This window comes from Bolinopsis microptera, chromosome 6 (genome assembly GCF_026151205.1).
Source record: "Bolinopsis microptera isolate Bmic1 chromosome 6, MBARI_Bmic_1.0, whole genome shotgun sequence".
Lineage (NCBI taxonomy): Eukaryota > Metazoa > Ctenophora > Tentaculata > Lobata > Bolinopsidae > Bolinopsis > Bolinopsis microptera.
Window position 1 is genome coordinate 9,021,500 of NC_087077.1, and position 15,293 is coordinate 9,036,792.

At 38.3% G+C, this 15,293-nt stretch overlaps 1 protein-coding gene across 1 annotated transcript in view; it reads right to left on the reverse strand.

Annotated features, from left to right (window-relative positions):
- The window catches only part of LOC134817563 ((E3-independent) E2 ubiquitin-conjugating enzyme UBE2O-like), a 74,926-nt gene that overhangs the window by 5,782 nt on the left and 53,851 nt on the right, over positions 1–15,293 (reverse strand). Inside the window, exons 14-20 of the mRNA XM_063826751.1 lie at positions 14,688–14,775; positions 12,418–12,609; positions 11,406–11,543; positions 10,130–10,299; positions 8,744–9,050; positions 8,445–8,537; positions 7,980–8,110 (exon numbers count right to left, since the gene is read on the reverse strand). Of these exons, the coding sequence (XP_063682821.1) occupies positions 7,980–8,110; positions 8,445–8,537; positions 8,744–9,050; positions 10,130–10,299; positions 11,406–11,543; positions 12,418–12,609; positions 14,688–14,775 (1,119 nt within the window). The remainder of the gene's footprint in view (positions 1–7,979; positions 8,111–8,444; positions 8,538–8,743; positions 9,051–10,129; positions 10,300–11,405; positions 11,544–12,417; positions 12,610–14,687; positions 14,776–15,293) is intronic.

Genomic DNA, 15,293 nt, shown 5'->3' on the forward strand with positions numbered 1-15,293 from the left:
ATGCATTTCAACTCAGAGGCCCACCCGCCAGAGGGTTAATCCAAGTCCATTGGCGGAATCTGTATGGCTGTATTTGAGGCATTTTAGTCTTTTAAGGCACGATTGTCATGTGTTTTATAAAATCCGGTATCTTTCAAGCAAACTGAAATCAAATACAAGAAGAAAATCGATAAAAATAAACTCAAAACAAAATATCAAGTCTACGATACGGAATGATCATGTGCATGGCTAAGTAAAACTGATAACAAAATTGGATATGGGAATAATCTAATTAATTGTAATAATTTAATTAAAGTATCAAGTATAGTACACAAAAACTAAGAAAAAACCGCGCACTCTTTTTTTTCTTACTTTATTTTAACAAAAAACCAAAGCTACTTCTTATTTCAATCTGTCAGTGTGACTGAAATTTCTTGACAATCACTTTCTTGACCAGTCGGACACTTCTTTACTAAAGACAGTTGCGGAACATGTGTGGTACTAAACTTCTGTACCCTCTCACGAATTTGTTGTCTCTCCTCTTCAATGCTTACTTTCTTGTTCAAGAGGAGAACAATCTTTGGTATGAAGATGCAGAGGAGGAATGCCGAGGAGGTGACAAATATCACTATAGCCCGTAGTACAGATTGGACCTCTGGAGGAGAGTAAGAGTATCCCGTCAGGAACATGATGGAGCACAGTAGAACCACAAAGGTGGCACAAAAGATGTTGAGGGATTCCCTGAAATTGTGAGGGAACTGCCTCATCTTGAAAGCAAGGATCAGGGTTATGAGAAATGATAGACCTGGTATAACCATTGGAAGCATTAGATTGAGGAGCTTGTCCTCATCACTGGTGCACGCAAGATACCATGGCGTGTGATTTATTTCTTGATACCTTTTAAAGGTCCAGCTAGTACCATCTCCAGTGAAGAAGTCAATGATAAGAATGATGGCTGTCACTCCCAGGGCAAGAAGATTAATGGCAGTCTGACCTGTTCTTTTTAGGAACAAACCCAACTTTGGGGCTGTAAAATTTTGGGCAGCCGCGAAAATGACGTACACTTTCATGCATCTATAGAGTAAGTTAACAGATATGAAAGTGGCAAAAATTATGAAGGAGTAGTATTCAGCAGCGCAGGATATTTTCGAAGGCTTGAGAATTGATGTGTAAGCCACAAGGTAACCAATCAGCAAACTTAACAGCAACATGTAGAGGTATGCCGGGTCTGAAGCTTTGACGATGGGTCTGTTCTCGTTTCTGAAGATGAGAACACCGAAAAAAATGACCATTGCAACACCAAGTGGTATGCAAGACGCCCCTACTAAGAAAATGGTTGAATCTGGTCGAATGTAGATTTCTCCCGTCAAAACACAAGCTGTGTGATTTTCAGTAGATGACATGGAAGTGTCACATGTTTTGCATACGTTAGTGTCATATTCGGTGCTGTATTGGTTAGCCTTACAAGAATTACAGATCCAACAGCATGGTACATATTGTACACTCTCATCAAAAAGTCGGTAGGTGCCAGGCTTGCACGTGTGCGAGCAAGTTTTGTTGTACCCTGGAATGCTCTTCAACAGGTCCTCGTCTGTTACATCTATTCGGTCAAAGAATGCTCTTCCTAGCGATGAAAAAGTCTTTGTCTTGGTTCGGTACACCCCAATCTTGTACCCAATATTGACAGTCTTATTAAACATCTTCATGAGTATTGTAACATTTTCTTCGAGTCTAACCTCCAATGTTCGGTTCTCGTTCACGATTTCGTTAAACAATTCCGTTTTGTAATCCATCAGACAGTCACTCTTAGGTGCCACATTCTTAGCAAGACTGGCATGAAGAGCGTCCAATATCAGCTGAACACCGCCTATCATATAAGGGAGCCAGCTTGATGCTTCGCAATCCCAAGGCTCGTCATCATCCTTTGGACATCTGTCATTCTGAACATTCTCAAAGATGTCATCGATATAATCTCTTTTGTCACGAAGTCTCCAATCCTTGTTGAAATATTCCGGAGTTTGCTTTAATTCAGTATTGAGAAGATCTGGCAATGGAAGTATGATAGTATTGTCTCCAGAAGTATTGAGGATTTTTGTGTAATTTAAGCCATCAAGGTGTCGAAATCTTCCGTTTGATAATCCAAGAATGTAGATCTTATTTCGGAATCCTAGATTACCGACCATCTCTTCAAGCATCGCTGCTGTAGTTACTCCTGAATTTTGGAGAATAAGTTGAACCTGCGCTGGACTTCCCCCAGTTTCATTGTACGTCTGTTTTATCCTAGGAATGTCAGATACGGATGTAACATCAGTTATTCGTCCACATCCTACTTTCTTAACGTAACTGTTGTATATATGCTCTGCCATATCTTTGGAGAATTTATGGTACCAAATGTCCATGTACTGATAGCCCATCTTTTCTAGGAATCGTATGGTTATTTCAGCCTCGTTGACTTCCGTATCGATCATGGAAAATAGTGTCGGAAACATACCATCATCCATCAACTCTCCATCATTGAACAAGTAGACGAATGTGGGAATGTGATAAGAGGTCGTGACACTAGCAGATCTTTTGACAAATGATTTGAAGTCCACTCCAGAAACTCCAACAACTTTACTGTTGCTAGCCAGTTTGAACGAGGCTCTCGATGTAACAGCTGAGCTCATGCAGCAGTCATATATTTCATAGCCCAGAGTCTTGTTAAAATCTCTCTTGAACCTTTCATTTTCTCTGTCAATCACCATCCTCAACACAATAGCTTTCTGGATTCTGTATTCTTTCAAATTCTCGTAAGAGCAATACTGAACTGGGGCACGGGTACCGTTATCATCACTCGTATATTGAAGCTGACCTATCTGGAACATTCCTCCGATGATTAAGTCGCCATCTTTTGCCGCAATGGGGGTGTCAAGAGGTCTGACATGACAAACTCCTTCTCCTTCATCTGGTGCCCCGTAAACTAGGGTGAGGAGGAATAGAAGAAGTATCATCAGTGACAGAGGTTTTCTTATCATGAGCTGTAAGTAATGAATTATCATTTAGCAGCTGATACAATTGTTACAAGGCTTATCATAACTTTGTTAATTTGTCAGCAACAAGGGGTAAAAGACTCGGTATTGTCATGCCTTCAAATTCTAGCACGATTAACTATCAAGGCATTGTTTTGGAAAATTAGGGGTGTGGAACGGATCCCTCTCCCTATTATATGGAAGATCCCTGTCCCTATTATGTATACCCTCGAAAAGCTACCTCTGTACATACGTTACTCTAATTTCAATATAAGAGTATGCAATACTTCAAGTGTCATATGAACATATGAACAATAGCCATTAGCAAGGGAACCAGCAAATAAAACCAAAGGTAACGAGATCATTACACAATACACATATATTTGAGTATTAACCGTGTTCATCCGACACTCGCATAATTCTATACTAATTTGTTGAAACACCTATATAATATATATTGATGATAAGTGGAAAGATGAATCATTCCATGGAATAGTCAAAGTTATAGATACTGTAAAACCATTAATTTGGTGTGGTGTGGATTAGATCATTGCTCAAATGCTCGTAAGAGATATGAGATATCTGTCCCTATTATGAATAGTTTTGAAAAGCTACCACTGTATAATATATGCTATTCTAATTGTATATTTATATGCAATTCTAACTTTATATAAGTTAAGAGTATACAATACTTATGAAAAAAGAATGGGCCATCTTTACGCAGACTGCTTTAAAGCGTACTCATGATAATTAATTGAATAGAAGCTACAAGAAAAGATGTTGGTACCTAGCTTGAAAATATGAAAAATTATGAAAACGCTGAATGTAAATTGCATTGTTCACATTAGTACGCCTTTATTCTTTTATCATCAAAACACGAATCTCTAACATAATGCTGAATGCTCATTGATTGATCATTATCCTTTCTTAGTTCACCAAAAGAAGTTCACACCCCTGGACATATTATGAAAAATATCCAGGGAGCTAATAAATAAAAAACAAAGCGAGATCATTATACATAGTCTATCAGACAGTGTTCAACACGCACACAATCCCATACTAATTTATTGAAACCCCTATAATAGGTGGACAGACAGAACGTTTTATAAAATAGTCAAAGAAATAGGTACTGTAAAACCATCATTTTCGCAGGTAATGTATGCTTTTATTCTTATTTTTTCAGACTTAAAATCAGCGAAAATATGTGCCGCGAAATTGAGTGCTTCTGTCTAATTTCTGCGTTCAATCATTCGAATTCGATAAAATTTATGCCGTGACAATTTTAGAAATCCGCAGAAATGAGTGCCCACGAAAATATATGGTTTACAGTAGAACAATACCAATCATCGGTAGAAGACATTCTATAAAATTACATATTACCATGAACAATTGATATGCTATGAAATTCCATTGGGATTTACTAAAGACCAGCTTAAGAGGAAGGCTAACGTTGAAAAGACTGAAAAGACCGTACATATTTTGACATAAACTCAGAAATTCCTTCGGAAAATTGTCAGTGGTCACCTATATGCATCGTGATGATCAGATTAGATACAAATAAAATCACATTAAGTTCTCATCAAACCCATTTACGGGTAGTATATGTTTTCATGAAAAAGTGTCAAAGCCCCGGAACTGGTCAATGTCATTTTCTCTTACGACGTTTCATCTCACTTTCGACATAGATCTAACCATAAAATTAACTCAGTGCTGAACTCTAATCAAGCTAGTATAAAACTAACCCACATTCTAATCCTTACCCAAAAACCTTGTTTAGAATGGCAGGTCGTGGAACTTTAGTGCCCAAAAAAGATAGATTTATAGATAAAACAAGCCACTACTTCTTAATCTTATTCAATCTGCGTAATATTGTCGTCCATTTCAAATACTGTATATTGAAAGGTTGTTAACGGCTACTATGATGGGTAACTACCATTTTTTATTTCAAAATTCAAATAAATCCGCGGAAAGGAAACATATTCCGCAGTAAATCGGGGTCCGCGGTAAATCGGGGTTTTACTGTATTTACACATGACCAAAATATCTACAATGAAGCAAAACTATGATTTATGAAGCTGAAGGCTACCAGACTGCAGCTGGAGTGAGAAAAATCTATGTAAAATATATTTCGGCTGAACCAAAACACGGCGGTTAAACTATAATTCTATTGGTGCTGAGAACGAAACACTGCACGGCTATACTCAAAGTGTTTATGGAAACCCAATTATGTACTTATTTACTCCATCATATGTTTTATGATTAGAGCAGCAACATGACAGGACAAATACGATGAGATAAAGCAGCTGCAATCTAAAATAACAGTTGTTCACTAATAACCAATTATAAATTGCAACATGCACCTCTCCAGACAGTAGTTAAGGCAAATTCAATGCAACTAATTTTATAGTTAATGTCTTAATCAGGAAGGAAAAGATCGCCTCACTCACTGAAATTTATGTGGCAAACGGAGACTATCGTTGAACAATCAGGAATAACCATGTTCCTCTCAACTTACATATTCAAATTTATGTCACGTAATGTACCACGAGACCTCATCAAAATACCATCTCACCGGGACCCCTCCGTGAAGACACGTGACCTATGGGTGATTATCCATTGCTTGCTACAGAAACAATGCTAGTAAACGGTGATAAAATGTCTAGAATCAGCAGACAGACCACTACCAACTTGCTGTGTTGTCTGTTGATCACCCTAATATGTATTAATATGTTATTATATTATGTAAATGATTAGTTATTGTCGATGATATTCTCAGGGTCTGATAATTAAAATACTAACTCTACAATTACCGTAACAATGAAACATACAATAATATAAATTATGTCTTCTTCTAATTGGTCAGCGTCGACAGTAATCCTTCCTTACGGTGGCTTTCACGACGCGTCCCCATTTCCCCAACTCCTGCTGCTGGAAGAGGGTCTCCCAAATTATATACCATAAATATATTAAACATAGATATCGAGAACAGACTCCGAGAGTCTTGAAGTTCTGTTACCAGTATATATATATAACAATGAAACATACAATAATATAAATAATGTATTTGATAATGATATTTAAACTCGTAGCTAAGTATTTTAATTTAACAGCTCCTTGACCCCTTATCCTGCTAACATGGCCCACGTCAGTATTTCCTACGACATCATGTCTAGAGACGATAATTGATCAGACAATGATTAGATTCAAATGTTCCTGCGTTAAACGATTTCCTAGCTAAATAGATCTTACGTGTACCATATTATGTTGAACAGTAAGATTCTTCAAAACATTGATGGGTGTGAATGATAACACGCTGTAGACTCTCTATATATTTCTAAATTATCAAGGCCTGAAACCGTTATAACTTACGCTCCATGAGTGCTAATATTGATTTGGGTCTACGAGTGGTAATCGTAAAACAATTCTGGATTTCTCTTATTTGTCAAATTGGAAACAAACAAGATAGCTATGATCAAACGATTTAGCTTATTGTTGTGCTATTCTTATGCCGTTTCCTTGAAGTGCAGTATTATCTGCAGTTTTATCTGACCCATTGTTTTCTGGGGGATTATGTGATTAAGGAGTATGGACTCGCTGCTAGAGAACTAGCTAATGGGTGGGTTGGCGATTAACTCATTGTTGGACTCAAAGCTGTACAAAGTTAAGGTCATAATGTGCTGCAGGGTGTAAACATGTCCATCTATGTAATATGTATCCGTAGAAGCGAGCCTCACAAGCAATGAATGGTGGAATTAGTATAAAAAAGGTTAACAATTATTTACTATGACAGAGCTCTCAACAGATTTAAGCCAGTGATCCGGAGGGGTTGAACTGATAATCCAATGTTTGAAGTCAGTGACCCAATATTATGAGTCAGTGATTAATGATAAGCCACTACTTACGAGTCTAGACTCACAACCAGCTTAGACTCAGCTAAGTTATGCAGAATACATGTATGTTCAATACCTTATCGGATGTAACATGGACGGACATAATTATAAACACACTTTCGAAAACAAGAGCAATTATAAAATAGTTAAGTATCATGATGATGATAAAGGCTTTTCATGATCATTGATAATCAACAATGTTAATTTGGGTGTTTTGTTCCAACATTCACAACTACCTGTTATAGTAAAAACTTGAATAGAGTTTACACTATGGAAGAGGATAATGCTAAGTACTAATAACTCTACAGTTTACAATCAATAGATTGTATCGTACTTATTCACCAATGTCCTAAGCTATACAATAAACGACAAGATTAAGAAATTAAAATATAAATTACAAGACGTGATCATCTTTAAACGGGTTGTCTCGAATCAACTAGCCTATGTTCAACCCAGTGCCACCTTCTCAAAACGTTGTTTTACCAAGCTGGTGCCACTATGAATTTGCCTGAACTTTGTCCGGCTTGCCTATCTGCCTAACGATGCATAAAACGGTTCATTATCCGATGGATCTTCACGATTAAATTTCATATTAACCCTGCTAAGGTTTAACCAAATTCATTATACCTAGTCCAGCCTTATTGAACATTTTATAAGTTCATCGAATAATCGCTTTAAGCTAGCTACCAGAGCGGAGAACTAACCCAAATGGTCAAAATATTCAGAAGTGGTTCAGAAGTGAAAACGAGCAAGACCGAGTATATAAATAGTTGGCCTATCAGCATTCAACACCATATTGCAGCCCAGAACGACCATTTCCCGAGTTGAACAAGCATGACCCGCGGGGTTGTCCCAAGGCTCAAGCCTTGCTACTTGAATCAAAAAATTAAATGTTAAAATTATACTTTTAATAATTAATTTAATTCGTAATTTCAAAACCACATGACTGAGTGTGGAAATATTCAACTTTGAAGAGGGAGAAATAACAAGACTAACACTGAAGAACAGACGAGACAACACACTAAACCACCACGGTCATGAGTCATTAAACAAATGAAGGTCTAGAACATTAAAAATAAGCGCCGGAAAAAGAACCGCTGACCTGATGATACTGGCGTGCTCCTGCATCACGGCCGACAACTCCAAAGGTTCGCACATCTCAACTGGTTCAGGGTTGGAGTAACTTGTCTTGCTGTTTCTGAACCGCTTCCTTGCTTGGGTGGTGGCTGGCTGCTGTCAATTAGTGGCATTAGTGTGGTTTTGATAATATAGAATTCGAGTAAATATGTATGGAAGCATCATCTTTTGCTAACAGTTATCGATAATTATGAATCGGTGATCTGTAATTATAATTGCGATCGAAGTTCGGCTAGACGCTAGACACTAGCTGTCTGTTTCGACTAATGTCCAGAGTTTAATGTACAAACTTAGAAGGCTAATGGAAAATTATGGAGAATGGACAGCGAGGATAGGTCGATATTTTTATCGTCCTATCGATAATTGGAAGAAAATGATCGGATAAGACTCGAGAACAAATTAATCTCTAGAGAAAAAGTTTTTAACTTACTCCATCCTGAGAGTCGGAAGAAGCTTGTCTGACAAATTCTCCTCCTTTTTCTAATGTTTCCAAAACTTTCTTCTTCTCTTCTTCCAGTGATTTCTAGAATAGTATAGGCAACTTGTAAGGTAAAAGTAAGTAAACGTGTGCAACAGAGGGTTTCATCTCATGATCTTACACCCAATAACGTGGAACTATAGTTGAATGTTAACTAATTAAGTATTGATCCTAATCAGCAGGGACTTGAGATCAACATGGAATGAGTCAAGATAAATCTCAGAAATAACAAACTTTTTGACTATCTAAACCTGATCTTGGGGCTCAGTGAGGACATTATCACACTCCACGATAGGAGCTTCAGACTCTGCGATTAAAGAATCATACTCTACAACGACAGCATCAGAACTGCCTTTCTCTGCCAGTTGATCTGGTCCGGAATTCAGTTCGCCGGACACTGCGGACAGTACTTCCTTACCAAAAAAATCGGCCCCCAAACATGGTATTCCCGTTTGTGGGTTTGTCAGAGCAGGATCTGCAGACGATGCGTCTTGAAACTCGTCTCCGGAGGGCTCCTTACCATCGTCGGCAGTTTTCTCTGCCGTTTCTTTATCCTCACTGTGTTGACAAATTTAATAACTCACCGACAAAATCACAACCATACAAAATTTGTTGTAATTGTGTTAATCTGTGTTCTGTAAGCAGCTTTTTAATGAAGGGCTGCTGAATTGTAAATGTTTGTTTGAAAATTGCTGTTAGTTCCAGTCAAGTAAAAATGCTGTCATGTTAGTCAAAGTGCTGTGAGCTGTTGGTAGTGTATTGTATGCGGCCCTAGCTGCAGTGCTTCACCCCTCATTCTTATACAATGTCTCACCAAACACATAACTCTGTATACTAAATTCACGATTCTCAATAAAATTGAATAAAAACACTTCTCAGTCAATAGCACACTGTCAAAAACACTTCACGATCATACATCACATGTTCAACACACTAGTTCATATTATCCACACAGTGCAACAGTCGGCGGGCATTTTTAACTCTATTCTACAGCATCGTGCAATGTGCATTTCATGTACCCAGTCGGTTACAGGAATCAAGTGTGGGGTTGTTTTGATTTTAAAAAGCCCTTAGGTAGCAGTCATCAATCTGTAGGAAGGCGGCACAGATTTTCGACCTTACTACCATGCCACTTTATCTCAAAGTAGGTGCTCACTGCTCTCACCACTGCACAACCCACTGAGTCCCGGAATGATAACTTACACCTGCAATTACATAAGATTCCAAGTATAACCATACCACACAGCACACGTCACTAATTAATTCACCAGTCATCGGCTGACAATTCAATGCTACATTTCTTACTGGACATTGCAAGACGGACGCAGCCACGCCGATTAACGACATCACTCAAAATCACATTCTTATCTAAAGCACACTCTTATCAAAAGCACACTCGTATCTAAAGCACACACATCCCCATATATCTGAGCTAGCAACTACTCACTCCTCAGACCCATCACTGTCAGTCGTGACCCACTCGTCTGAGTTTAACCAGTCACCGTCATCACTGTCATCAAACATGCCCATCTCCTCGTAAACATGGGCCGCGTTGTCGGGGTTCACTGTTGTTATGGTCTTGTCAGCCCATTGTGTCAGTAGCTGAAATAGGAGGAGAATATCAGAGGGGAACGTACTGATCAGAGAAAAAGTCACTATCAGCCGTCATCCAGCTGCTGTCATCATCATCTGCCTCCGCGTAGTCTTCTTCAGATATGTCCTCGTAGTCAGTGTCAGACGAGGCTAGGTGGACGCACTTATCGGGGGTTATAGCGGATATTGCTCCGTCCGTCCAGTGAACAAGTAACTGTGGGGATGGTGTTTATTTATATTTAATTGATTGATAAACAGTACAAGGCCGTCTCATGATTTAGTGGTTCAGTCCCAGGCATTGAACATCTATGACCATTTTACACTCGCTTTTTAAAAAACAATATATTGTATGTATTGAGGGGTAGATGTGAACTTATCGTGGGATTACATGTATACACATAATGTATACTCATAATATCTATTACAGAAAAGCAAATTGAGTATTAGCTATCAAAACATTATGTTTATCTGCCTCCTGTATTGAACCGAAGTTGGCCCCAGCCTCTATTCCCTATTTCCCCTCACAACAGTGTCACATCAAACTGTACACTGCTTTTGAAGGCTTGTTTAACAGGAGAATCCTCTCAAAATCCTGACGACGGACTTCTTTCCGAACACTACGAAATAAACAAGCTCGAAGCCGAAAAATGGTGTAAATCTATCTTAAGTCCGTAAGCTCCCGACCAAGTTTCACCAGCCCTCCAATAATATCTCGACAGTCTTGTTTTAAAATTTGGAGTATCGGAGCAAAGCCCGCAAAGTTGGCCCGTCATCATTCATGCTAAATCAATACAATGCATGTTCGTTTGATGTAAATAACGAACGCGCGTGGAGGGTTGGCTGGCAATGGAAATCCAAACCTTTTTGCAATGCGCGTGCCGTAGACTCATACTGACTAACTGACTCTAAAATTAGCATTGGCCGCGTTTCCACCCTCCATATTTATATTGTGACTGGATCGTGGATGCGTGTGATCGACTGGATATGTGTGACTGTCTATTGATGCAGGTAAAGGTGTTCAATGTTAAGCTCCAAACAACTTCATATTAATGGCTCCTTTAAAAACGGCAGAGGAGGTCCACAAGATTTCAGACGAATAATTTGATTGAAAACACGTAGGATATTTTTACGTCTTCATAAAGTATGGTCAACATTCTTCAAAAAATTAATGCTTGAAAAATCAACAACATTCCAAGGTCTTTTTTAATCAATATTATTAGGTTGAAAAACCATAGAAGAACTACATGCTGATCGTAAGAGGCATGCATGCAAAATACGACACAGAAATAAATAATTACTTAAATTCATTAAATCCATTACCTTTCCAGTTTCAGTAACGCAAATGATTTGACCGATGGAGCTGTGAGAACACTCCACTAAGCACACAATGATGTCCATGGGGTTAAAATCATACTTTTGGTTGTATTCCAGGGAGTATACACTGACTTCTTCCTCTCGCTGAAAGAATACATTAAAAGTCAATACAATATTGATACAACACTAATACAACACTATATACAACATAGAGCACACTATATAATACATATATATAATACATCCTCATGCCCAATCATTACATTATTCTAAAATTAGCACCTATACAATAGGCAACTCCAGCATAATTTGACCAAAACTGTCGTGTACAAATTCTGGACTCATGCCAAGAGCCAAGACATGAATAAGCCCTGCTACGAGCACTGAGCTGTACGAAAATAATTACATCACTTGACACTGTGTACGACTGCAGTAATTGGTTGCTATTTATGTAATTTGCCGTGCATACTACACTGGCTACTGTCAACAAACCCCTGGTAAAATATAACAGCAACATAAAAAGTATTGCAATTCGATTAAGTCATTGAGTATATATTTGGACACCCACACATGGCTAGAATGTAATGTTGTTTTATTTTTCATAACTAATGATAAGGTGCTACAACACAACTAAGTACCCTGAATTAGAAATCGACAACTATTGCAAAGCAGTGGCGTAACGTTGCCTGTAGGCGCCCCCCCCCCCCCCCCGCCGAAAAAGCGCCCCCCTGTTGGCGCCCCCTCCCTTTTTGGCGCCCCTCCTTAAAATTGAACAAATTAGGTGATTTTAGTGGATATGCCGGTAAAATCTCTAAAAAAAGTGCGTTGCTAGAGCAAAACGCGCAGTTTTGCTAGTACCTCAGTTAAGATTTTCAAAATTGTCTCACATTCAAACGACGATTTGGTGCCCCCCTATGATGGCGTCGCCCAGCGGGGACCTTCGTTACGCCACTGTTACTAACATTAATAATTAGAGAAGTACGAGTCTGTGCCACTTTGATATGTTATAAACAGTTACCTTGTCGCTATCAAGCCAGTGAACAGTACAGGTCCTATCCTTAGAGCTATACTTGGAAACCACCGCTAGCTCGTCCTTGTTTCCCACTTTATTAACAAAGTACCCAGGCATGTGGGCGTGGTCGTCTAAGTGGTCGATCTGGTTTAGTTCGGTACACGGTACATCTTCCTGGCTACCATCCTCCCACAATACCTGATAGGGGTTATTTTAGGTCAGATGACATTATTGTTTAATTCTCCATGAAAACTCGACATTTTTGGGAGTAATGGCGATGACACCTCTTAATTCTTAATCATTGAAAATATTCCTCCATGCCCTGTGATTTTACCGATCGAATTCCAACGTTTTATAAATGCACTCATGAAGACTTTTGTTGACAAAAAATGATAGAAATAATCACGAACCACCAAATTTCCCCAAATTTTAAAAGTATGTTATCATGTCAACACGATACGAGTCTCAGGGTGTGGTGAGAAACCATGCTCTTTGTGAGAACAATTATCGAACAATTATTCATGAAAGTCAGCACTTAATCATATTTGAGGCATTTACAAATTACCAGCAGAATCAGATAATTAGATGAAATTTTGATAAAGTTATGGTATGTACATATTGTGTCCCGTATTTAGATTATCGATACCTTCAAGTGATAAGATTCGCAAAGTGATAAATTCCTTATTAGATTGGTAAATGTCTAATCAAAACTTAGACTCTAGACTCTAGAGACATGACAATTCTTAAGCATCTACTCAATATTAGTGAAAAATCCCGTTTGCGTGTCATTTACGAATGACTCAATCAAGAAAACCGTATAGTAAGAGTTATGGGTGATTATGGGACTGGTTATTTTCGGTATAGTGCCATCATAACTCTGAGGAAGTAAAATAACTTTGAAGTTCTTTGAAATTGGCCAACGGAAAATAGACTACTACTACTACTACTAGGTCGGAACTAAGTCCAATCTACGCCAAATAATCCTCTTCATATATCCCTGTCGCGCATCGGGGTTCGCAGTTCCTCTTTAGAGTTTGTCCCAAATTCCTTCAGTAACATAGACAAATAGCTTTGTCTCGGTCGGCCTCTTATCATTTAAGATACCTCGCATAAATACGAGGTCTAATTTGATCACGACACTTAGCTGCCGAGAAAAAGAGGAATTTCTCACTGCTTAACCTGTAATCAAATTACCATGCTTGTTCATTGTTATTTACTTTCCGATTAGGGAGGTTTTTTAGGAAGTTCAATCTATACTTGGATATCTCATATCACTTTAATGAAGTTAAGCTTGACTGTAGTTCCTTAATCTTCGGTGGTGATGTTTCATAATTTTTTTTATAGATGCATGTTGATCGCTTAGGTCGTCGGGTTTATCACATACGTTATTGTGATCTTTTGCAACCAAATCGAAATGTGTTCAGTTGACTCACTATGAAACATCTGATAGCATTACTGCGTATTATCTTCTGTCTGCTTGTATAATTTGGACAATTAAGAAATTGAAATGTTTCAGCATTAATATGGTACAATTATGATAATTTTAAATGCAACCACTTTCCTTCCTGTTTTTAGCATAACTTTTCATTGCTTATATTTTTACCCAGTTGCCCAATACAGGGTATTGTTTTTATAGCGTTATGCATCTAAAGATGCAGTAAATTAACCTGAGTTTGGCGTTTAGCATATTCTTGATGTAATCACATCAGTCATCATTAATTGCATCCTAACTGGTTTACTTGTTTTCAATTGTTCAATAAAAAGTAATAACAAATGTAATGATTACATGGCATCAAAACATGTTCAATATATTCTGTTTAGTACATAGTATGCTTACAGTTGATAGAGTATAATATATGATACATTATATAATTGCTGTTCAAGAGAAGCAGGGTTGAGTGTACATCACAACTATTGTACAAGCTAATCAACCATAATCCGAACTCTCAACAAAATCACCTGATTACTAGCCCACCCAAACTCTATTCTAACAGCACACAGTAACATGTATACATATTACATATCACGTGACCCCAGTTTCTGGTTATTATACTGGATATTATACAGTATTATAGCTAGTGTATAACCAGGAAATAGTTATTACAGATCAATGATCCTCGCGAAATATGTACAGATCTTGGATTCAAGGTTTTCAATACCTCAATTCTCATAACACAGCAGACCAAAATTTAGAGCCGCGGTAAAACAAAAAAATTGTTAGCTGCAGTAATGATTTAACAATACACATTTGGAGATCCTGTATAAATAGTAAATACCTTTCCGGTGTACGTAGCGTCGACAATCTCTACCAAGTACTGCCCCTTAACTTCTATCGGCCCTTTGGGAGATATGTTGCTGCACCACCTGTAATGTTTGATGGTATCATCTACGAAATATTATAATATATGATCTAAAATAGACCGCATAAAGTACGTGAACTAATAAATGAATATGGTATGCACAAGAGATTCAGAGATTGACTAGAATGTCTAGTATAGGCCTCATGTAGCCTCCAGGCTCGACAAACCCCGACAAACCCCGACACACCCCGACAAACCCTGACAAACCCCGACAAACCCCGACAAACCCCGACAAACCCTGACAAACCCCGACAAACCCCGACGTGTCGAGATATGTCGTATCATGTCGGGCCCACCGGCTACATGAGGCATTAGTATGCTCATAACTAGTCCATGATTTTTAAGTGTTCCCCAAATTCCCGAGTACGCCACCATGGCAACAATTATTCTGTGTTCATAGATGATTCACGACTGTTTATACGACTCATTCTATGACATAAAAGTCATGATTCAGTAGATGCCCTCTAGCTAGACGGTACTTGATTCTAGCTAGACGGTATGTGATTACTTAGACATTACAGA